The sequence below is a fragment of the Cervus elaphus genome, chromosome 26 (genome assembly GCF_910594005.1).
Source record: "Cervus elaphus chromosome 26, mCerEla1.1, whole genome shotgun sequence".
NCBI lineage: Eukaryota > Metazoa > Chordata > Mammalia > Artiodactyla > Cervidae > Cervus > Cervus elaphus.
This window is the reverse complement of record NC_057840.1, coordinates 33,523,146-33,547,418: the sequence shown is the minus strand read 5'-3', so window position 1 is coordinate 33,547,418 and position 24,273 is coordinate 33,523,146. Positions and strand designations below refer to the sequence as shown.

At 44.7% G+C, this 24,273-nt stretch overlaps 1 protein-coding gene and 1 non-coding gene across 4 annotated transcripts in view; both read right to left on the bottom strand.

The window, feature by feature from the left end:
• Window positions 1-9,668, bottom strand: part of LOC122684451 (low-density lipoprotein receptor-related protein 11-like) — a 79,168-nt gene extending 69,500 nt beyond the window's left edge. For all 3 annotated transcript variants that reach the window (XR_006338046.1, XM_043888565.1, XM_043888566.1), the window contains exon 1: window positions 8,741-9,668. Coding sequence is in view for 2 of the 3 variants with exons in the window: in XM_043888565.1 (XP_043744500.1) it covers window positions 8,741-9,374 (634 nt within the window). In the remaining variant the exon portion in view is untranslated. The remainder of the gene's footprint in view (window positions 1-8,740) is intronic.
• TRNAC-GCA lies at window positions 3,028-3,098 on the bottom strand. The gene has a single exon. It is a non-coding gene; the product is annotated as a tRNA-Cys (tRNA).
• Window positions 9,669-24,273: the final 14,605 nt, after the last annotated feature.

Genomic DNA, 24,273 nt, shown 5'->3' with positions numbered 1-24,273 from the left:
CCAATTTTCACAAGTCTCTGAGGAAACCAGGTCAGATTGGCTAACTTAGTTGCCTAAGACTACACAAGTGATAAATTTGTCAGTTGAGATGTCAGCTCAGATCTGTCTAACTGAAAGGCTCCTCTCATCCCACTATACTTTGGGAGCACTCACATGTATTCTAGTTACAGTAAATATAAAGTTACATCCTGAATTTAACCTAACTTATTGATGTATTCTTACTTATTGATATTTATTCATATATCCTACCATTGCTTCTGTCACTGTATAAACTTCACAGTTGTCATTTTAAGTCCCTAGCCTCTACTACTGGACATTACTTTGTTACCAATTATCTTCATCATCATACATAATGCCACAATAATTTTTTTGCTTATACTTTTCTTTAGCTTGGATCATTTTCCTTAAAACATATCTCAGGAGAATGAATATTTTAATGTTCTCTGATATCTTTCTTGATTGATTTCCAAAAGAGACATTTCAATGTATACTCTCAGTGACCATGTATGATTATAAGTTCTCCACATGCATACCAGTGTAACTTTTAAGTAAACTTATTATTGCCAGTGTAATAACAGTGCATGTGTGTGTGCTAAGTCGCTCTTTGTGTCCTGATGGACTTGTAGTCTGCCAGCCTCCTCCGTCCATAGGATTCTCCAGGCAAGAATACTGGAGTGGGTTGCCATGCCCTTCTCCAGGGGGTCTTCCTGACCCAGGGACTGAAAGAGTCTCTAAGGTCTCCTGCCTTGGCAGGTGGGTTCTTTACCACTAGTGCCACCTGGGAACAGTAAGCTGGTATTATTTGTATTTCTCTGATTACTTCTAAGGTTGAGCATTTTTCCATGTTTATCCATTAAATATCCTCTTCTGGAAACTGTTCATATCCTTTGCCTACTGCTTTTTGTTTTTCTTACTAATTCACATAACCAGGTCTCCTGAATTGCAGGCAGATTCTTTATCAGCTGAGCTACCGGGGAAGCCCCTGATTCACATAAGCTTACTATTAATATAATAAATACATTGGTCTCATATCTTCCCAGACTCCTATTTGCACTTCTTTTTGTTTCTTGACATAATGAAGTTTTTAAAAACATGTGTATACTACATCCTTTCTCTTTGTGATCTCTTTAATTGATTAGGAAGTTATCTTTCCCCAGACATGTAATAGTGAATTTATTTTCTTCAAATCTTCTATGTATGGAGTAACCTATGGCCTAATTTTTTTAAAAATTATTTAATTCTTTAACCCATTTGGAATTTCTGTGTGATCAGAGCTTAAAGATATGGTTTATGAACGCAGTAAAATCTTCATGTCCTCTAAATTGGTCGCTGTATCAGAAATAATAGAGCTGTATTTCCTACTCGGTTTAAGTCCAGGCAAATTACACTGCATAATGTATTTAAAAATAAGTCAGAGCTGGGACTTCCCTGGTGGTCCAGTGGTTAAAAATCCGCCTGCCAAGGCAGGGGACACTGTTCGATCCCTAGTCTGGAAACTAAGATCCCACAGAAGGAGGAAACAGACAGAACAGGCTCTGTCTTGAAAGCAGGACTCCATCTCGGGCTGGACTGTGGACTTTGAGCTATGTGCCCGGTATCTCTGGAAAGGACATACCAACTGGAAAACAAGCCCCGCCCCCCCCGCCCCCCACCCCCCCATGGAAGAGCCCCAGGGCTCGTACCTAGACTCTCCATCGCCTAAAAGAATACCCTAATTGTCTGTGTAACCGAATAGAAACATAAATTCTATTACACTTATCAGGGTATGACTACAGGCCTATTGATAATTGTCTGCTGTTAACTATGGAGGCCTAAGGCATATGAATCACAGGTTAACTTTGTGTCTTTCTTTTCCTTTGTTCAGACTAGTTTCAGGGAATTTGGGGAGGTGGGTTTGGGCCCGTACACTTAGGGTATATAAGGTTTTCACAAAAACTGGTCGGGGTCCTTGGCTAAGAGGAGATTCTGCCTTGGGGCCCGCTGGTGTAATAAACTGAACTCCACTATCTGCATTGTCCTTCTGAGTGAGTTTGTGTCCCGGAACACGTGGCTACCACACCACAAGCAGTGGGGCAACTAAGCCGGTGAACCATAACTGAGCCGCCATGCGCTAGAGGCCGAGCTCTGCAACAAGAGACGCCACCGCAATGAGAAGCCTGTGCACGGATACTAGACAAAGCCCGCGTGCAGCAACGAAGGACTAATGCAACCATAAACAAACACATAAATAAATAAAATCTTAGAAATAAGACAACCCAGAGCGATTTGGCTTAGGCGACTTAGGCCAGAAACAGGTCTTAAAAATAAACAAATGACAACAAAAAGAGGAAAGGAGTATGCCGTCATTCAAAAAAAATTTGACTTGATGAAAAACAAGCTTAAATGTCACTTTAAATTTTTGTTATACAAAGGTAATAAGCCAACGTGCAGTACTCTGGAAACACTGATTTCTTTTGAAGATTAAGCATATTTGGTATGATCCACAGAGACGAAATAAAACTCATACCCATCTTGATGGAGCATATCAAGGTGGCACTTTACGCAGAGAAGTATATTAACTACTCTGATTTTCGACATGTTGCTCTGAACAATGCCTTAATGACAAGAAATAGGAATCTGGGTCTTACTGCGTGGGCGCCAATAATAGCCAAGGCTGAAGATATGGAAGTGGGGCCAGACTAAGAGAAGAGGCTTAGATATTAAAGGTCAAAATCCATCTTGATTTTTTCGGTTTGTTTGCTTTTGTGATCTGTTTTCTTCATTGTGCGTTTTTCTTAATTGCAACATGTCAGGAAAATTTATTTACAACCCCAATATAATTATCTTCATTTTTGGCATGTATTGTTTGTCTTTCCCTATCTGAGCTGCCGATAATAGTAATTAATATTGGTGATGGTAGTGTTTAGCTGCTCGGTCGCGTCCAATTCTTTATTACCCCATGGGCTGTAGCCCGCCAGGCTCCTCTGTCCATGGGATTTCCCAGGCAGGAATATTGGAGTGGGCAGCCATTCCCTTCTCCAGAGTATCTTCCCCACCCAGGGATCGAACCTGGGTCTTCTGCATTGCAGGCAGATTCTTTACCACTGAGCCACCAGGGAAGCCCAATAATAAGTAACAGCTACTGTTTATTGGGTGATTTCTTTGTACCAGGCATCACACGAAGCATTTTTGAGCCATCAATTCACCCAATTTTCACAAGTCTCTGAGGAAACTAGGTCAGATTGGCTAACTTAGTTGCCTAAGACCACACAAGTGATAAATTTGTCAGTTGAGATATCAGCTCAGATCTGTCTAACTGAAAGGCTCCACTATACTTTGGGAGCACTCACATGTATTCTAGTTACAGTAAATATAAAGTTACATCCTGAATTTAACCTAACTTACTGATGTATTCTTACTTATTGATATTTATTCATATATCCTACCATTGCTTGTGTCACTGTATAAACTTCACAGTTGTCATTTTAAGTCCCTAGCCTCTACTACCGGACATTACTTTGTTACCAATTTTCTTCATCATCATACATTGTCAGGGAATGTTTGACGGGAGGATTCCTACGTGCTGTCTCTCATGAGTCCTTTGTCCCTCTTCAAGCGGAACAGCACGCTGCTCCCAGGGACTGAGGTCATTGTGTGAGGCAAGCATGAGTCTCCTTTAGTAAACATTCTCCTTAGGACAAAACAGCTTAATCTCCTTCCCCTTACTTGAGATATAGATTGTCTCCTGACCTTGTGACTAACGTTACCCCTTGTTCCCTTGGTAACGGTTGCTTGTACATTTGGTTTTCTGATCTCTATCATTCCCGAAAGAAGTTTCTTGTACTGCAGTCTATATATACTCATAGAAAAATCATTAAAGCACCTTTGCTCCACCAGAGCTTAGGTCCCCGGGTCTTTTTTGTCTCTCTCTCTCTCTCTTTCTCTCTTTCACTTTCTTATCGTCGACTCCGTACCACAAGGTTCCGGTCCATTAAAGGACCCCAACAAATGGCGCCAAAGAACAGGGACACTGGTATACGCGGCATATCGGGCGGAGTGACTCAGGGACCTATTGAGGTGGGTAAGTACTAAGGCGTGGGTTAAACGGCTGGCCAGCCCCATTATTTTTCTACTTTACTTCACCATTTGTTTAAATTTCAGGGACTTCTGGCTTCACGGCAATGAATAGAGGCTTGCCTTCAAACAGTAGTTGAACATAATCCTTAGTTTCCAGATAAATGCAGTTTTGATTTAGAAATTTGGCTCCAAGTCAAAAAAAATGTTAAATGAGCAGCCAAACAAGGAAAAAATATTCCAATTGATCTCTAGCCCCTATGGGCTCTTATTAAAGCTGTAATTCTGCCATTTCAAGGTACATTCTAGCCCTTCCAATATTCAGCAACAGATAGAACACTTATTACATAAATATAAATTAAATGATTAAACTTTGTAAAAGGCCTAATTAAAACAATACAAAATATCTCAAAATTTTCTTACTAGCCCTGCCCCGGCTGCTCCAAATGCTTCTCCTCTGCCAACAGTCGCAACTCCGAAAGTCTCTCATTTATTGGAACCTAATGAAAAGTTATGCTAATTTTTAAACTAGATTAGAAGCTGCTATTTCCCATACTGTAATCGGAGAAGAAACCAAAAAACAGCTAGAGAAATTACTTCCTTATGAGAATGCAAATCAGAAATGTCAAAGAGCTATAGCTGCAATTTGTGAGACTAGGACTATTATTGATTATTTAAAAGCTTATTGCAATCTAGGACCCCAACAATACATAATGCCACAATAATTTTTTTGCTCATACTTTTCTTTAGCTTGGATCATTTTCCTTAAAACATATCTCAGGAGAATGAATATTTTAATGTTCTCTGATATCTTTCTTGATTGATTTCCAAAAGAGACATTTCAATGTACACTCTCAGTGACCATGTATGATTATAAGTTCTCCACATGCATACCAGTGTAACTTTTAAGTAAACTTATTATTGCCAGTGTAATAACAGTGCATGTGTGTGTGCTAAGTCGCTTCAGTTGTGTCCGACTCTTTGTGTCCCGATGGACATGTAGTCTGCCAGCCTCCTCTGTCCATGGGATTCTCCAGGCAAGAATACTGGAGTGGGTTGCCATGCCCTTCTCCAGGGGATCTTCCTGACCCAGGGACTGAAAGAGTCTCTAAGGTCTGCTGCAGTGGCAGGAGGGTTCTTTACCACTAGTGCCACCTGGGAACAGTAAGCTGGTATTATTTGTATTTCTCTGATTACTTCTAAGGTTGAACATTTTTCCATGTTTATCCATTAAATATCCTCTTGTGGAAACTGTTCATATCCTTTGCCTACTTCTTTTTGTTTTTCTTACTAATTCACATAACCAGGTCTCCTGAATTGCAGGCAGATTCTTTATCAGCTGAGCTACCGGGGAAGCCCCTGATTCACATAAGCTTACTATTAATATAATAAATACATTGGTCTCATATCTTCCCAGACTCCTATTTGCAATTTCTTTTGTTTCTTGACATAATGAAGTTTTTAAGAAACATGTGTATACTACATCCTTTCTCTTTGTGATCTCTTTAATTGATTAAAGTTATCTTCCCCCCAGACGTGTAATAGTGAATTTATTTTCTTCAAATCTTCTATGTATGGAGTTACCTATGGCCTAATTTTTTAAAAAACTATTTAATTCTTTAACCCATTTGGAATTTCTGTGTGATCAGAGTTGCAGGTCTCAATATATTCTCACTGGTTATCTCAATAGTATTACATAATTATTTGCAACTCTTTTGTGATATTTATTTATAACACAAAAGGGAGAGGTTGAAAATGTGAGAAACATGCAATAGGTCAGGCACTCATGGAGGGATGAGCTTTGAACCTTCCCAGGTCAGTTCTTCCCTTTGTCCTTGGAGTAGATGAGAGAGAGGCCAGGGATAGCTATGCGTGGGTTTGCAGAGGGGATGGCAGAGTGCTGTCCAACACCAACTGTCCCTAATACAGACGCAAGCCTGACTTCTCAGATCACCCTGCATTTGCCCAGAGATCCTGGTTTTCAGGCTGAATATCCGGTGGAAAGAGCATAAAGGTGCGGGCCCTTGGGCTCCTGGAGACTGTATTCTCCGGGTCCTCTGAGGTCCTAACCGCTGCACTCGCTCCTCCCTGCTGCTCCTCACTTTCATCAGAAAACATAGACCCCAGTCCCTCCAGTCAGCCACACAACCCAGCCAAGGTCCCATAGTGACATCGGGTGCGTGGGAACCACCGTTCTACTTCACAAAGCATGTCCACCCTTGATCCCATGACAGCCCAGCTGGGAGGCAAGGCCAGCACTCAGGTCCTAAGAGGATGAACAGAGACCCTCATGGAGAAGAGCTGGCTTTCAAATTCAGGACTGAGACCAGAAGCCCCCTGCCCTGCCTTTTGCACACAACTGCAGGCAGATTGTGTCAATTCAGCACGCCTCTCTCCCCAGCATCCTCCACTCCTTCCCACCTTCTCCCATCATCCCAGGTAGCTGCTTAGTCAGTCTCACCCTGGAAACTCGACAGCGGGCATCTCTACTTCCAGGTGGCCTGATGCTGTTGGAGAAAGCATTCAAACTGCCCCACAATACAGCTCCACAACTCACAGGGCACAGCTCATGACTCACATAACACAGCTCACAGCTCACAGCTCCACAAAACACAGGTCACAACTCACAAAGCACAGCTCGCAACTTACAATGCACAGCTCCACAAAGCAGGTGCTATGAGACCTTTGGGCAGGTTACTTTCTCTCACCAAGCCTTCAAGTACCCTGGGGATTACAAGAGAACCTAGATTTGGAAAGGACAGATTTGTGAGGACACAGTGAGTTCACGTGTCTAAGGAGCTTATAGCAGTGCTGTTTATCAAACTCAATAAATGTCCGAAAAAAACAGGGCTGACGGGGATCACTGTAACAACAAATGGCTGACGGGTCCGCTGAAAGTGTGTACTGTGCAATTCCACCTGGCCCCCTGCTCTTTTTTCATGATCCTTGTATTCACCTCAAATGGACCCTAAAACATTTTCTGTAAATTTGAAACCATTTTCATGCTCCTTTAGCCTTAAACGACATGTGCTCACGAGCTTCAGAAAAACAAAAAAACATTCATGAAGGAACCACTTAGTCTCAGAAGCACAGAGAACTTCAGGAGGTTAAGGATCTGGGCAGGAAAAACGCAAGACATCGGGTAGGGTGACCTTTGCCCTCTCTGTGGACAGAATGAGGGCATTTTGGCCAAGCAGCACCCTTCCATGTGTCCACATTCCTGGGATCCAAAGAACTTGTGAGCAAAGCAGCTCTTTTCCTGAATAAGGACCAAGCCCAGTGGTCATCTGGGTGTACCCTGGCGCATCTCCAAAGTGAATTACTAGACAACCCCCCCACCTCGCCCAGAGAAAGGAAGTTCAAAAAAGGAGTAGAAGAAAAAATGATTCAGAAACTTCTACAGTAAACTAAAGTCCCCCCTGCCCCCCTTGGCAGTCCCCCTGTCTTTCCTGGTTTCCACTTTCCTTTCTGTTTCACTGGCTTAGGAGAAAGCTCCATTTGGCAATGCTGGTTTCCTCCAGTTGTGCAGTGAGAAGGGAAAGGGATTTTGTTTCATTGGTGCTGGGATTTGTTTTTGAGTCCCTGCTTGGGCAGAGGAAAGATGTGTGTGAAACAGCCATGGGATGCATGGTGAAAGTGCCTCCCGCCTCCACTTCAGGGAGAAAACTTTGGGGTCCTTTGTAGTGTGTGCCTCAAGGCCTAGAAATCTCAGGTGACCCTGGATGTTTATTCCACTGGAGGTGGGAAGGGAGGTGGGCCATTGTGGACACAGATTTCCAGACCCTTCTCTTTGGACCTAAAGGTCATGGAGACTCCAGCTTTCCAAAGTGGCTGAGGCTACGCCCCTCTAGTCTTGTTGTGGTTTCACTCTTGCGTCATCATAAAGCAAACAGCAACAGACTGCAATCAAACACACTCAGCTGAACACAGGCAGGCCCAATCAAGCTTTTATTTCCTGAGACCTTATCTCCAACTGCCACTTTTTTTTTTCTTTTTTGCCTCCTGTTTGGGTCTTAATTCTCATTCTGATCATCCCCAGAATAAAAACCATCAAACGAAAAGCATCCTTTTTAGCTCCTCTTCGAAAGAGAGGTGCTTTAAACTTTATTTTCAATTAATCGAGTTCTTTTTCTCCCGACTCCTAAAAAAAGAGAACCATAGTTCATAGAAAATAGTTAGACCCACTTCAAAATAACCTGACCTGTTCCCTTCCCAATTTTGTCTGATGAAAGCAACTTTAGGTGGAATCATGAATCCTGAGAGCCAAGCTAAGAAATAAGGGTGTGCTGTGAGTAATCTGGCATCTAATTAGATTTTGCTCTTGTAATTACTTGACACAAACCATACCTTATAAGAACCTCTAAGACTAAAATAGACTTTCCCCCCTGAACTTTCCTCTTCCATTAAAGCGAATTTCTGCGAATCCTTTCAGATCAGTATTCCTCCCTAAACTTAGAAAAATTCCAGAAGAGTCCACTGTGCCTGCTTCCACCCAATCTACTGGGGGTTTCTCAAAAACCATCCCTAGGACTGAGATGTCAAAGCCGGATATTTCATTTCTGATTTGACTGAGGAGGGCCCAGCGGTCCTGCCTAGCTAGGTCTGCCAGACGCAGCCACCAATAGGTACAAGGACAGACAGCAGGGCCCCGAGCGACCAGGCCCGGGGCCTCGGGTGGAGTGCTTACCCAGCCGAGGCGAGGCCCGGGCGAGGGCCTGGGCGCCGGCTTCCAGGCCTTCCTGCTCGCCCTCTGGGGCGCGGCTGAGGCTGTAGCTGCTGTAACCTCGGTGCAGCGCGAACTTGCAGACGCTGCGGCCGCGCCAGGTGCAGTTGAAGAGATAGCAGCCGAGCGCGGCGGCCGGGGGCGCGGGCCGCCGGGGCAGCTCCACCACGGCCACGGAGCAGCGCGGCTCGAGGCAGCAAGCCTGCAGGCACTGCCGCCAGTCCCGCACGGCCGCCGGCGCGCTCAGGAAGCTGGCGCCGGCCGCGATCGAGTCCTTGGTGCGGATGATGGCGTCGGGCCTAGCCCTGTAGCCGCCGCCCCCGGGGCCCGGGCAGCCTTCCTGGGGGTCGCCGCCCGCGCGCAGCTCGAGCTCCAGCTCCTCCTGCGGCCTTTCCTGCTGCAGCTGTCGGCGGAACTCCTCCAGCAGCTGCTCCACGCCCGAGAGCTGCGCGTGCAGCTCGGACAGCGGCGCGGAGGGCGAGCCGGCCGCGCGGCCACCGGGCAGCCACAAGCACAGCAGCAGCAGGCCGGGCAGGGCCCGGCGCGGCGGCGGGCGCCTGCGCCCCGAGCCCGCGCCCTCCCGGGCGGCGGAGGCCATGGCGGGCGGCGGCGGAGGAAGTGAGGCGACGCTGGGCGTCAGAGTGCGAGGGAGACGGAAACGGGCGAGCGCCGGCCCCGGGATTCTCCGGCGCTGCCGCGGCGGGCGCTGGGAGCCGGGGACCTCAAAGCGCGGCCTCCCCGGGGCCCCGCTGCGCCCCCGAGGCCGCAGGCTCGCGGTCGCCGGCGGGAATCGTAGCGGCTGGAGGCAGAGCCGGCCCGTCGCCCTGGCGCCGCTCCTCGTCCCTTGCCGTGAGCCCGGGTGCGACGGCGTCTCTCTGCCAGGAGCCCGGGTCAGATCGAGGGCGAGAAAGAGGCCGCGTCTAACCGATCAGCACTCCGTGGTGAACAGCGGCCGCGGGGGGTGGGGCGTGTCAAGCCCCGACCCGACCCGCCCCTCCGGGCCCGCCCCTGCAGCCTTGGCCCCGCCCCCCGCAAGCTCGGGCCCCGCCCGCATTCTTTTTTTTGTGTGTGTGGGCGGCGGGAAAGGTAGCCGTCAGATATGCAGACGTCACCACCCTTAGGGAAGAAAATGAAGAACTACAGAGCCTCTTGAAAGTGAAAGAGGAGAGTGAAAAAGTTGGCTTAAAGCTCAACATTCGGAAAACTAAGATCATGGCATCCGGTCCCATCACTTCATGGCAAATGGATGGGGAAACAGTGGAAACAATGGCTGACTTTATTTTTCTGGGCTCCAAAATCACTGCAGATGGTGATTGCAGCCATGAAATTAAAAGACTCTTGCTCCTTGGAAGGAAAGTTACGACCACCCTAGACAGCATATTAAAATGCAGAGACATGTGGCTGATTCATGTCAATGTATGACAAAAACCACTACACTATTGTAAAGTAATTAGCCTCCAACTAATAAAAATAAATGGAAAAAAAAATGCAGAGACATTACTTTGCCAACGAAGGTCTGTCTAGTCAGGGCTATGGATTTTACAGTGGTCATGTATGGATGTGAGAGTTGGACTATAAAGAAAGCTGAGCACCAAAGAATTGATGCTTTTGAACTGTGGTGTTGGAGAAGACTCTTGAGAGTCCCTTGGACTGCAAGGAGATCCAACCAGTCTATCCTAAAGGAGATCAGTCCTGGGTGTTCATTGGAAGAACTGATGTAGAAGCTGAAACTCCAATCCTTTGGCCACCTGATGTGAAGAGCTGACTCATTTGGAAAGACCCTGATGCTGGGAAAGATTGAGGGCAGGAGGAGAAGGGGACAACAGAGGATGAGATGGTTGGTTGGCATCACCGACTCGATGGACATGGGTTTGGGTAGACTCCGGGAGTTGGTGACGGACAGGAAAGCCTGGCGTGCTGTGGTTCATGGGGTCGCAAAGAATCAGACACAACTGAGTGACTGAGCTGATCTGAACTGAAGGTAGCCATGGACAGAAGGTGGTGCCCCAGAGGGGTCTAGCGCCTCTCCCACCGGCCTCCACTTCTGGGTGGACATTCTGGTCCAAGCATGCTGGGCTTATTTATTTTTTTAATTAAAAAAATCTGTTTGTCAGTTAGCAATTTATTGCCTTTTGACTCCAGGTGCATTTCAGTACACCCTCGGAGATAAACACAGGTATTCTTTTAAATCATTATTCTTTTTTTCTAGTAGCAGGGAGAAGACATGACTTTATTTTATGTTTTACCTTTTTTTTTCTTGAGGTATAATTGCTTTATAGTATTGTGTTAGTTTCTAATACACAGCAAAGTGAATCAGCTATATGTCTGTACATGGAAGCAACCTAAGTGTCCATTGACAGATGAATGGAAGACGTGGTGCATATATATAAGGGAATATTGTTTAGCCATTTAAAGGAACAAAACTGGATCATTTTTGAGATGTGAATGGACCTAGAGTCTGTCAGACAGAGTAAAGTAAGTCAAAAAGAGAAAAATTAATATCACATGTGAAAAATAAGTATCATATATTATGTTAAGAATAAATATCACATTATAATATCATTATTAACCAGCCAGACCTGCTCTGTTGTCTTCTCAATGCAACGCGGGCTCCTGGAGAGGAGGGGAAGGGGTGTCTCCACAAATCCTTGTGACCTCAGGGCCACTCTAGAGAAGGGATGTGCTCCACTGGAGAACCATCTGGCACCATCATCAGCCCTTCACCTCCCGTGTCCATGACTGTTTTCACCTTAGCTCCCCAAGATGCACTTGGTAACAGAAGACAGGCAGTGCTGTGAAAAAACACAAACAGTGGTCACATTCATTCAATGTTCTACAAACTTAACTAGAAACCTGAGCACAGTCACTTAAGGGGAGCTACAAAGTTCACTCTACGGTGCGCACAGAGGCCTTTGGCTGAGGTGTTATAAGATTGAGAGGGATTGTTTTATGTGACCTAGTAAAGTATGGGCTACTTTATGACCTATACCCCTGTGAAAAAGTCCAACCCACGGAAGGCTACACCTGAAAGTTCTAGCTGCCTGTAAGCTGCTGCTGTTCTGTTTACTTCTGAGTCTGTTTCTAGTGATTCATTTTTCTCATGATTATGAATCACATTTTCTTGTTCCTAGCACATCCAGAAATTTGTTTTTTTTTAGTAGAAACTTGAGGATCGTGAATTTTACATTTTTAAATGTCTAGATTTTTAGACATGTCTAGGAGGGTATGAATAAATGACTGGATAGGAAAATAGGTCTCTGCTGTAGTTTCTTTTCACAGCTGACAGTTAGGAACCTATTGCTTTCAAATAAAGAACAGAGTAGGAGGTGAAATTGGAAACTAAACATAGAGGAAAAAAGAAAAAAAATTAATCTAGTATTTTTTTGCCATTTGACGAAAAGGAGAAATTTTAAAGTTGTGTGTGTGTATGTGTATTTGAGTGATGTTGAAGCTTAAAAAAAAAAATCTCTTAGCCCCAAAGGCTGTGTCTGGGCTGGAGCACTTTGGGCTGCAGTTTCTTCCATTGTGAGATATTTACCCCACATGACCGCAGCCACTTTCAGATGCCCTGAGAGTCACCTAAATTCCAGTTTTGTTTAAACCTCAGAGCTTGAAAAAGCTTGCTATGAGGAGAACATTCCACATGTAATAAGAATGGCTCCAGAGGTATCATCAAACCTTCTAAAACTATTATTATAATGATTAGTATTAAAAACCAACATGTATGATATAATATATCAACATGTATGATATAATAACTAACAATTGTATATGCTTTCTTGGTTTGCAAACACTTTCAAACACACGATATCACACAGCCTTCACAAAACTGTTAGTTGGACAGGTGACATCACTCGTCTTGGAGACAGTGAAGAGTCAGCACAGAGTGCGACCCACCTAGCTCACTTGCTCCACCGTGGTGGGGGAGGGCGGTGGGATGAGGAGGGGGAGGGGGGTGGGACCGCACTGCTCAGTGGCATCAAGTCCAAGCCCTTACAGCACCCACATCGTTTCCCCCTTTGCTAACTTCTCAATATTTTTGAGAAAAGTGGAAATGACTTTTCTTTCTTTCTTTTTCTTTTTTTTTATTATTTTACCACTAAGAATGGTTATTTCTAGGGTCAAGATAGGAGCAGTGAAGGGGAATGTTCACTTTCTTACTTTATAAGGCTTTGTATTGATTGAATTTTTTGCTATGACTTGTGATAAAGGAAATCAATCCTGAATAGTCATTGGAAGGACTGATGCTGAAGCTGAAACTCCAATCCTTTGGCCACCTGATGTGAAGAACTGACTCGTTTGAAAAGACCCTGATGCTGGGCAAGATTGAAGGCAGGAGAAAAAAGGGACGACAGAGGATGAGATGGTTGGATGGCATCTCTGACTCAGTGGACATGAGTTTGAGTAAACTCTGGGAATTGGTGGTGGACAGGGAGGCCTGGCACGCTGCAGTCCTTGGGGTTGGAAAGAGTCGGACGTGACTGAGCGACTGAACTATGATAACGGAAGTAATTTATTTATCATTCATAAACATATTTATAAATTATCATTTCTAAAATAAATCAACTCATTTCCATTATTTTGGAAATAAGCTTTGATTTGAAAGCCTAAACAAATCCTTATGAATGGACAGAAGAAATTTTATGTGAGGATATAGATGTCAGGACTGTGATCTGAATAGATGGAGATGTTTCTCTGTTTTATAAGATCATTAAGGGTATAAGTCCAGCAAATTGAGAGTTGCACATTATGCATCAATTTATTGAAGGTTGGAACGAGGTTGTCATTCTAGTGACTGTCTTAAATGCTTTACAGGCAATAAACAAGTTAAACTAGTGCGTGTAAGATCTTTACAAGGGCACCTGGCACATGGAAGATGCTCAATAAATAATAATAATTATTATTTCTTGTTCTACCTTTTAAGTATACAGGAAAAAACCAGGTCCCAGAGAAATGAGGGAGCTTCCCCAAGATTAGAAGATGTGCAACCCGCTGAAGCGTGAATCCCCTACAACCTGCCAGCCCAGCAGTTATGTCGTTAAGGTTCGTCCCGATCCTCACCCCCTTCACAGCGTCTGCTCTGTCCACATGCCTGGAGGGGCAGCCCCAGCTCCCAGGTGACCCAGCTCGTCCATTGCTGATGGAACCATAATGAATTCCTGGCCCGAGCCCAGCAACCAACACTGTCTCCCAAGGGCAGAGAACCCAGGAACAATGGAGTCAGTGAGGGAAGTGAAGCTGGGAGGCCAGTGGTGGTGGTGGTGGGGGGCACATGGTCCTGTGTGGGGTGATGGAGCAGAGAAGCTGCTCAGCTGAGGGGGTGCAGGGGGCACCTGTAGAGCATGGGGTACATGCAGTCCCGAGAGAGTGAAGGCAGGGGCTGCCTGACAACTTTCTCATCCCAGCAGCTTCCCTGGGCACCTCCCTGGCCTCCTCCTTGGATTCTCTGCACAGACTTGTATATATCATTGCTTAGCGATGGGGTTTGTCATGGTAAAATCTTTGTGGATTGGGCTTCCTTGGTTGTCCAATGGTTAATAATCCACCTACCATTGCAGGGGACATGGGTTCAATTCCTGGTCCGGGAAGATCCCACATGCCGCAGAGCAGCTAAGCCCGTTCGAGGCACCTACTGAAGCCTGAGCAGAGTAGAAATGGTGTTCGGCAGCAAGAGAAGCCGCCAAAACGAGAAGCCCAAATCAGAGAGTAGCCCCCACTCACTGCACGCAGAGAAAGCTCACACACATCAGTGAAGACCAGCGCAGCCAGGAAAAAACAAATCTCTGTGAGTTGCAAACAACAGAAGCCTACTTCACAGTGGTCTGAGGAAAAGCACCAGGGAGCTTTGGCATGTGAGAGATGCCACTTATGGGCAGGGCAGGAAGCGTCGCCAGCCAGAAAGGGGGCCGGGATCCCAGGGCGGAAACCCTCAGCCAGGCAGCTGGTCCCAGAGGCTGCTTTCCTCCCGGGCCGGTGGTCTTGCATCTCCACCCCTCTGAACACAGAAGTCCTGTTTCTCTCAATGGCTGATGTTTTCTGCCCTCCATATACAAAGCCTGTGGTTACCATACGTTAATTTCCCGCAATGCACAGAAACTGCGCCCATGGACTGTGGTTCAGGAGAAGCTGTTAGGAGTCCAGCTGGGCCCTGGGTGCCCAGGTGCGGAGGGCATGAGGTGCAGAGGGCATGAGCCACAAGCGTGGCTAGGAGCACTGCCTCTCCCCGCTGAGGGCAGAGTCAGAGAAAAGGAGCAGTGAGGGGCCGGGGAAGCCCCAGAGGTTGTCTTCTACTTGACTAAGGCAATGCCTAGCATTTGCTTAAACACTTCTATTCATTTTTATTGCAAATTTAAGAGACACTTTAAAAAGGACTGTGCTCGAACTGCCAGTCAATACTGAGTTCAGCACAAACATTGATCACTGACTTACCACAGCCTCACACACCATGTACCAGTACTGTCCCCATCTTGTCCTGGCTGGGAGCGCAAGACTTCACACGTCCGGGGAGTCCATCCTCGGGTCAGCCTTTCTCTTCACTAGATGCTCTTCCTTGTGTTCAGTTACAGTCGGCTGTGTAGTTTCCACACACTTTTTGTAGTTTATTTTCTTGAGGTCTGTTTGAGCAATCTATAATTTGTCTCAAGTGATGGTTCTTCATATATTTAAAAGCTGCCATTTTAGCCTGCAAACAACTCTGCCTGTGAGATTCAACAGTGTTAAAAGCACTGTGAGCCTGGGGCAAGCCCCAGAGGACTCATCTATAATGTGGAAGTGATTGTGTAACCTTACTTCCCAGGGTTGTCCAGACGTTTAAGTGAAAACACCCGCCACAATGGCCAGCCCCAGAGAGAGAGGGTCAGTACCTGTTGGCTACTCAGCCCTGCCGTCCGTCCACAGATCCATACATCCTAGCATGAGCCCTTTAGATCTTGATCCTGAAACCTAACACCTTCTATCCCACCTGGCTTTGAATCATCTGTAAAGTATCCTACGTCCTTGTCCAAGAAATTGATTTAAATGATGGACTGTAGGAAAGCCAAGGAGGAAGGCTTGAGGTACTCCATTGAGACCTACCCCAAGGTTAACATGGATTCACTAATTTGAACCCTTTGGCTATGATTATTAGGTTACTCATCCACCCAGGTGCCCTTGCTCAGCCAAATTTCTCCATCTTTTCTGCAAACATATCATGAGAGCTTGTCAAGTGACTTGGAATTGCAGTACGCTGTATTTGCATACTTTCCAGTTTACAACGCCAAGTTAAACAGATGGATACAAGTCCTTGGAAAATGCAGTAAGCGACTTACCATCCTGATGAGCACCGTTTTCCTGTGAGTACTCCAATAGGCCTAGAAAAGGTCTTTGTACAATCTTTCTTAATCCAGGGTTGTTTTTAGGTACAAGTTTTGCAAAATCTATCTTTTGTCCATTTCTGTTGTCTGAGGAGTTTTGATAGTGTCTGTCTAGTTTTCTATTGCTATTGTAATAAATTAGCACAAAGTGTAGTGACTCAAAATAAGAGACTATTACCTTAGAGTCTGTAGGTTAGGCTTGGACATTTTAGAGGTTTTTTCATACACTTTGCCAAAATATCCTCCAGAACCAGGCTTTACTCCTGCTAACCTTAGGTCCTCCATACCCAGCCAAACTGAGGACTCACATTTTATAATATTTGGTCAATTTTGAAAAGTTTTTGAAATTGTTGAAATTAAAAATATTCTCATCTTCCCAGTAATTCTAACTCCAGGAAGTTATTCTGCAAATACATTCATATAAGTTTGGAAAGATGTATGTACAGATGGTTATTACAGGATTTTTTCTTTCTTTTTATTTTGCAAAAGCAAGCTGGAAACACCCTGAATATACCCAAGTGAGAGATGCTTAAATAAATTTTGGTAGAAACATGCTTTGGAATACTCAGCACTGTGTGTCTCCCAAGTACATCATTAAGTGACACACAGATGAGGCAGCAGCGTATGTACAGTGAAACCTTATGTGTTGAAAACATACCTACTCTCCTTCCTTTTTTAAAGGAAAAATTGCATGCTATAACCTATATTAAGTTTGTTTTTCTATTCAGGGTGGGAAAATAGGTATATTTGAAAACCACAATGGAAAGAAAGACTGGTTTGCAGGTACCCCTATTTTTATCAAGGAAATAATTTTAATGAGCCCTGACTCTTGTATGTATGTATGTAAATAATGTTCATTGCAGCACTGTTTACAATAGCCAGGACATGGAAGCAACCTAGATGTCTATCGGCAGATGAATGGATAAGAAAGTAGTATTGCATATACACAATGGAATATTACTCAGCTATTAAAAAGAATGCATTTGAATCAGTTCTAATGAGGTGGATGAAACTGGAACCTATTATACAGAGCGAAGTAAGTCAGAAAGAAAAATACCAATACAATATATTAACGCATATATATGGAATTTAGAAAAATGGTAACGATGATCCTATATGTGAGACAGCAAAAGAGACACAGATGTAAAGAATAGACTTTGGACTCTGTGGGAGAAGGCGAGGGTGGGATGATTTGAGAATAGCTTTGAAACATGTATATTATCATATATGGAATAGATCACCAGTCCAGGTTCGATGCATGAGGTAGGGTACTCAGGGCTGGTGCACTGGGATGACCCTGAGGGATTGGATGGGGAGGGAGGTGGGAGGGAGGGTCAGGATGGGGAACACATGAACACCCATGGCTGATTCATGTGAATGTATGGCAAAAACCATCACAATATTGTAAGGTAACTAGCCTCCAATTAAAACAAAAATAAATAATAAAATAAAGAATCCCAAATTTAAAAAAAATGATTCCTTAAAAAATTTCATTTTATTTATTTATTTATGGCTACACTGGATTGTTATTGTGGCATGCCAGCTTTCTTTAGTTGTGAGAAGCAGTGGCTACCCTCTAGCTGTGTGCTGGCTTCTCAGTGTGGTGACTTATCTTATTGCAGAGCGTGGGATCTAGCAGCCAGGGCTTCAGTAGTTGTGGCATATGGGTTTAGTTGCCCCATTGCATGTGGGATCTTCCTGGACCAGGGATCAAACCTGTGTCCCCTGCATAGGCAAGAGGATTTTAACCACTGCGCCTTCAGAGAAGTTCTCAATCCTATCACTTAGTGATTCTTATGTCCCAATGATTATAACTGATGTTAATCTTTCTCTTATTTTCAGTGTCAAAAGTACTCAATGAGTAAACTTAGCAGAATCTTTCAGTTTTTTATAATGTATTTTCCAACTTGAAAGTGCTCAAAGAATAATAGGAAAACGGCTAGATTTTATCTGTATTTCATGCCTTGACTAAAAGTACCGTTTTGTTTTGTTTTCTCATTGATGCTATTAGACTGATAATTGCTTTGAATACGATTAAATTTAATAAGATTTGTTTTCTTCATTCGGTATTACATCTGTAATGCAGCATTTTAAAAAATTCCAATAAATTGAATGGAATGTTCAAACAAGATCTAAGGTAAGTATAAGAATTCAGTTTATTTTCAAAGGTAGTGAGAATGGTATGATTTTGTCCTAGCACTCTGAACTACACAAGGCCCAGAATGTACTTTATAGTTAAAGATTTGCCATACGTTATCATGAGGGGATGCTAAGGAATTCAGTTTAAGGTGATGAAATCACTATATGGTTCTCATTTTCTGTCCCAAAACAAATTCATAAATCCCCTCATAAGGATGCTCCTGTTTAATAAACGCATGCAACTAGTATTTAGCACAGAAATAATACAGGTTGAACTGTGTAAATTTACTTTCTAAGGCAAGGTGAGAAATTAGAATATATGTTGAAAGCTGGAAAGTATATTATTTTCAGGTCAAATAAGTTGAATATGGGAAAGATCTGTTCTCTAGTTTTGTGCTCTTACAGCTTACTGAAGGATGTAAATATATTTATCTATACGCCTATATATTTAACAAATAGCAAAATGTGTGTAACCTATGTGTATGCTATGTTTGCTGCTAAGCTTTCAAATGATAGCCTACTTACTTCCCTCAACAGTCAAAACTACTTGAGTGTGAATATGTCATCAACTTATTCTTTTTTCGAGTAAATAATGTATTAATTTATTAAATCTGAGTGTAGCTAAAAAGTATATATATATATATATATATATATATACACACACATATATATATTTTTTTCCTTCGGAGTTTCTGGCTGACCTAGTTGTTAGGTTCCTAGGCTTTCACTGCCATGGCTCGGCTTCAAACCGTGGTTAGGTAACTGAGGTCCCACAAACCACAAGGTGCAACCAAAGAAAGAAAAAAAAAAATGTCCATGTCTCCTTTATGTGGAGCTCAGAGTTTGCATTTAAAATATAATCTATTACATATACACAGTACTATAAATAAAAAAGATAAACAACAAGGACTTACTGTATAGCACAGGGAACTCTACCCGGTATTTTGTAATAATCTATATGGTATGTATACGTATGTATAATATACAACTGAATCACTTTGCTGTATACCTGAAACTAACAAAAGATCATAAAATCAACTACACTTCAATAACATTGTTAAATTAAAAATAAAATAAAATATAAGCTACTATTAGCACAAAGAAACAGTGCATTGTGTTACCATGTGCATATTTAGTATTTTAAAATATGATGTTTATAATAAAGTATTTTGAGTCCATCAAGAAGAAAAAGGGCCGAGGTGAATAAAGAAAAAAAATTGCTTAAGAAAAGGAAATCAGCATTTCTGCAAAGGGAGAGATTTGGGGTTCTCTAGTCAGAAGGGAGTAGAGGGCTTCTCTCTGGGGGATCCTAGAGAGTTTAAAAGTAACTGAAGCTTCTTCAGTCAATGAGGAGAGCTGATATTTGTTGAGCATCTCTTGGGCACCGAGTGAAAGCAAACGTCATGTCCGACTCTTTGCAACCCCGTGGACTATACAGTCCACAGAATTCTCCAGGCCAGAACACTGGAGTGGGTAGTCTTTCCCTTCTCCTGGATCTTCACAACCCAGGGATCGAACCCAGGTGTCCTGCATTGCAGGTGGATTCTTCACCAGCTGAGCCACAAGGGACACCCGAGAATACTGGAATGGGTAGCCTATCTCTTCTGCATTGGATCTTCCCGACCCAGGAACTGAACCAGGATCTCCTACATTGCAGGCAGATTCTCTACCAGCTGAGCTATCAGGGAAGCCCGCTCTTGGGCACCCAGGGCTTGGCAAATGTGACCTCGCTTTTTCCTCACTCCTTGGTGAGAGTGGTCCTGCTTCTCTCCCTGAGCGACTGAGGAAGAAACTGAGGTGAAGCGAGGCTGCCCACTCACCCAGCTCAGCAGTCAGAAAGGAGTCATGAGGGGACGGGTGGGCAGCTCCGACTGTGGCTTGAGTTTTGTTTCACCTCCGCGCGTTGCACCTCTGACACATGACACTCCATACACTAGGAAGTGGAGTCAGCGCTGCAGATGAGTGTGGAGGAGCGTCCGCAGAGAGTGAAGTTGGGGGTAGTTCAGGGAGAAATCTCTCTGGACACCGCGGAAGCTCTGGGTGAGCCCAGCGGAGCAGCCACGACAGCCCAGGCTGCAGCCTGGCCGCCCGCCCAGCTCGCCTGGCTGATGGCGCCCTCTGCCATGGGCTTGGGGTGTGCACGTCCTCTTGGTCCAGGGTGAGGGTGAGGGAGAGAGCAGCGGCTGCCAGACAAAACCCTCAGCTCCTGGGGCACACGTGGCTCATACCAGGCTGAGTGTTGCTTCCTGTCGGTGTTTTGAAACTGAGGCAATCCCCACAGTGACTCACACCACCTTACTTGACCTCTCCTGTTGGCTTCTTCAAAGCTGAGGTGACCTGGATCTGGTCAAGATTAGCCCAGTCCCCAGGCTCTCCTGACCCGTGACCACACCCCCACCTCTCCTTATTAGGAGCTCAGCTGAGCTGAGAGACACCCAAGTTAACACCCTTATGTGAGAACACAGGCCGGAGTCTGAACCCAGAGGAAGTGCGGCTCTCATTCACTTTCCCCAGTGCGATGGCCTGCGTGGAGCCCGCCTCCCTGTTCAGGGAGCCCAGGGCAAAAGGCTCCAGCAGCTTTAAGGACCCTGAGGTGGGGGTAGGGGAGGAACTCAGTGTAGAGAGACCTGGGCCTGAGTCCGGGTGGGGACAGGGGTCTCCAAGCTTTCTCCATTCTCTTCTCTTATGGAGGCCTTAGCAGAGGTACCACAAGGGAACCCTGGCCCAGGGCCTCAGAAAACGAGACTAGGAAGGAAGAAAGTGCGAGGAGTGTGAACATCTCTCAGGCCTGGGCCCTGAGAGAGGCTGCAGTGCCCAGCTGTCAGCAGTCTGGGGTGAGGAGGGCAGCTCTCCACGTGAGGCCGGCCAGAAAGGTCAAACAGGTTTTCAGCCCAGAGTTGGACTCTTCACCTCTCTGTGGAGAGGGTTGACTCTTTTGTTTTCCCATCGCCTCTCTGTTCATTGGCTTGTACCTTCTTTCTCTTCCATTCCATCAGGAGTTAACTCCAGTTCCTGCCAAAAGTTTTGGGGAGTTCTGGTAAAGTGTCAGTACACAATCTTCTACCCTTTCTCAGGCTCTGAAGAGCAGGGCAAACTATTGGGCAACTCACACCAGGAAGAGGGTTCTTCCAGCTTTAGGCAATGTCCCAGGTCCATATTTTCAGATCCTTGTTGTTGGCTCTCAGAGCTGCCCCCATCCTTCCCTACCCTACCAGCCCAGCTCAGCGGCAAACACCCACGTCATCATCACCTGGGCATGGCCTCTCTCTGCAGCTGTTCCTGCTGTAAACCAGTTGGTACTCAGAGCAGAAATCAGGTGCAGGAGGGGTCAGGGTTGAGGCCTGCTGCCGGGAGTGTAGGACCAGTGATGAGCCAGAATTGTGCACCCTTAACTGTTTTGTGTGTGTTAAAATACACATAGCAGAATCTACCATCTTAGCTAATTTTTCAAGTTAATGAATTAATTTATTTTTGGCTATGCTGGGTCTTGGTTGTTGCACACCAGCTTTCTCTAGATGTGGTGAACATTTGTTGCAGTGCATGGGCTACGGGCTTCTCATTGAAGTGGCTTCTTTTGTTGTGGAGAACAGGCTCTAGGCGCACAGGCTTCAGTAGTTGCCAGGTGAGGGCTCTAAAGCATGCCAGCTTCAGTAGTTGTGGCATGCACGCTCAATAGTTGTTGGCGCATGGGCTTAGTTGCTCTGCAGCACATGGACTTTTCCTGGACCGGGGACTGAACCCATATCCCCTGCATTTGCAGCTGGCTTCTTATCCACTGTACCAACAGGGAAATCCCATCTTAGCTATTAAATATTTTTAAGTGTACAGTCCAGTGATATTAAATGCATTCACACTGTTGTGTAATCATCACTACCATCTTCCTCCATAGATCTTATCACTGCAAAACTGTAACTCTGTACCCATCAAACATTAACTCCCCATTTCACCTTCTCCTTGACCCAAGAAAACCACCATTTTACTTTCTGTCCTGTGATTTTGTCTACTCTAAGAATCTTGTATATGTGGAATAACACAATATTTGTCTTTTTGTGACGGTCTTATTTCACTTAGCAGAATGTCCTCAGTTCAGTTCAGTCACTCAGTCGTGTCCAACTCTTTGCGACCCCATGAACCACAGCACGCCAGGCCTCCCTGTCCATCACCAACTCCTGGAGTCCACCCAAACCCATGTCCATCAACTCAGTGATGCCATCCAACCATCTCATCCTCTGTCATTCCCTTCTCCTCCTGCCCTCAATCTTTCCCAGCATCAGGGTCTTTCCAAATGAGTCAGCTCTTCACATCAGGTGGCCAAAGGATTGGAGTTTCAGCTTCAACATCAGTCCTTCCAATGAACACCCAGGACTGATCTCCTTTAGGATGGACTGGTTGGATCTCCTTGCAGTCCAAGGGACTCTCAAGAGTCTTCTCCAACACCACAGTTCAAAAGCATCAATTCTTCTGTGCTCAGCTTTCTTTATGGTCCAACTCTTAAATCCATACATGACTACTAGAAAAACCATAGCTTTGACTAGATGGACCTTTGTTGGCAAAGTAATGTCTCTGCTTTTTAATATGCTGTCTAGGTTGGTCATAGCTTTTCTTTCAAGGAGCAAGCATCTTTTAATTTCATGGGTGCAGTCACCATCTGCAGTGATTTTTGGAATCCAGAAAAATAAAGTCTCTCACTGTTTCCATTGTTTCCCCATCTATTTGCCATGAAGTGATGGGGACCAGATGCCATGATCTTATTTTTCTGAATGCTGAGTTTTAAGACAGCCTTTTCACTCTCCTCTTTCACTTTCATCAAGAGGCTCTTTAGTTCTTCTTCACTTTCTGCCATAAGGGTGGTGTCATCGGCATATCTGAGGTTACTGTTATTTCTCCTGGCAATCTTGATTCCAGCTGGTGCTTCACTGAGCCCAGCATTTTGCATGATGTACCCTGCATATAAGTTAAATAAGCAGGGTGACCATATACAGTCTTGACATACTCCTTTCCCAATTTGGAACCAGTCTGTTGTTCCATGTCTGGTTCTGTTTCTTCTTGACCTACATACAGATTTCTCAGGAGGCAGGTCAAGTGGTCTGGTGTTCCCATCTCTTTAAAAATTTCCCACAGTTTGTTGTGATCCACACAGTCAAAGGCTTTGGCATAGTCAATGAAGCAAAGTAGATGTTTTTCTGGAATTCTCTTCCTTTTTCTATGATCCAGCAGATGTTGGCAATTTAATCTCTGGTTTCTCTGCCTTTTCTAAATCCAGTTTGAACATTTGGGAATTCATGGTTCATGTACCATTGAAGCCTGGCTTGGAGAATTTTGAGCATTATTTTGCTAGCGTGTGAAATGGGTGCGATTATGTGATAGTTTGAACATTCTTTAGCATTGCCTTTCTTTGGGCTTGGAATGAAAACTGATCTTTTCCAGTCCTGTGGCCATGGCTGAGTTTTCCAAATTTGCTGGCATATTGAGTTCAATACTTTGACAACAACTCCAATAATTTGGCCACCTGATGTGAAGAACTGACTCATTTGAAAAGACCCGGATGCTGGGAAAGACTGAAGGCAGGAGGAGAAGGGGATGACCGAGGATGAGATGGTTGAATAGCATCACTGACTCAATGGACCTGAGTTTGAGTAAACTCTGGGAGTTGGTGATGGACAGGGAGGCCTGGCGTGCTGCGGTCCATGGGGTTGCAAAGAGCCAGACACGACTGCTCAACTGAACTGAACTGAACTAACTTTGACAACATCATCTTTTAGATTTGAAATAGCTCATCTGGAATTCCGTCACCTCCACTGGCTTTGTCTGTAGTGATGCTTCCTAAGGCCTGCTTGACTTCACATTCCTGGATGTCTGGCTCTAGGTAAGTGATCACACCATCGTGGTAATCTGGGTTGTGAAGGTCTTTTTTGTATAGTTCTTCTGTGTATTCTTGCCACTTCTTAATATCTCATGCTTCTGTTAGGTCCATACTGTTTCTGTACTTTATTGTGCCCATCTTTA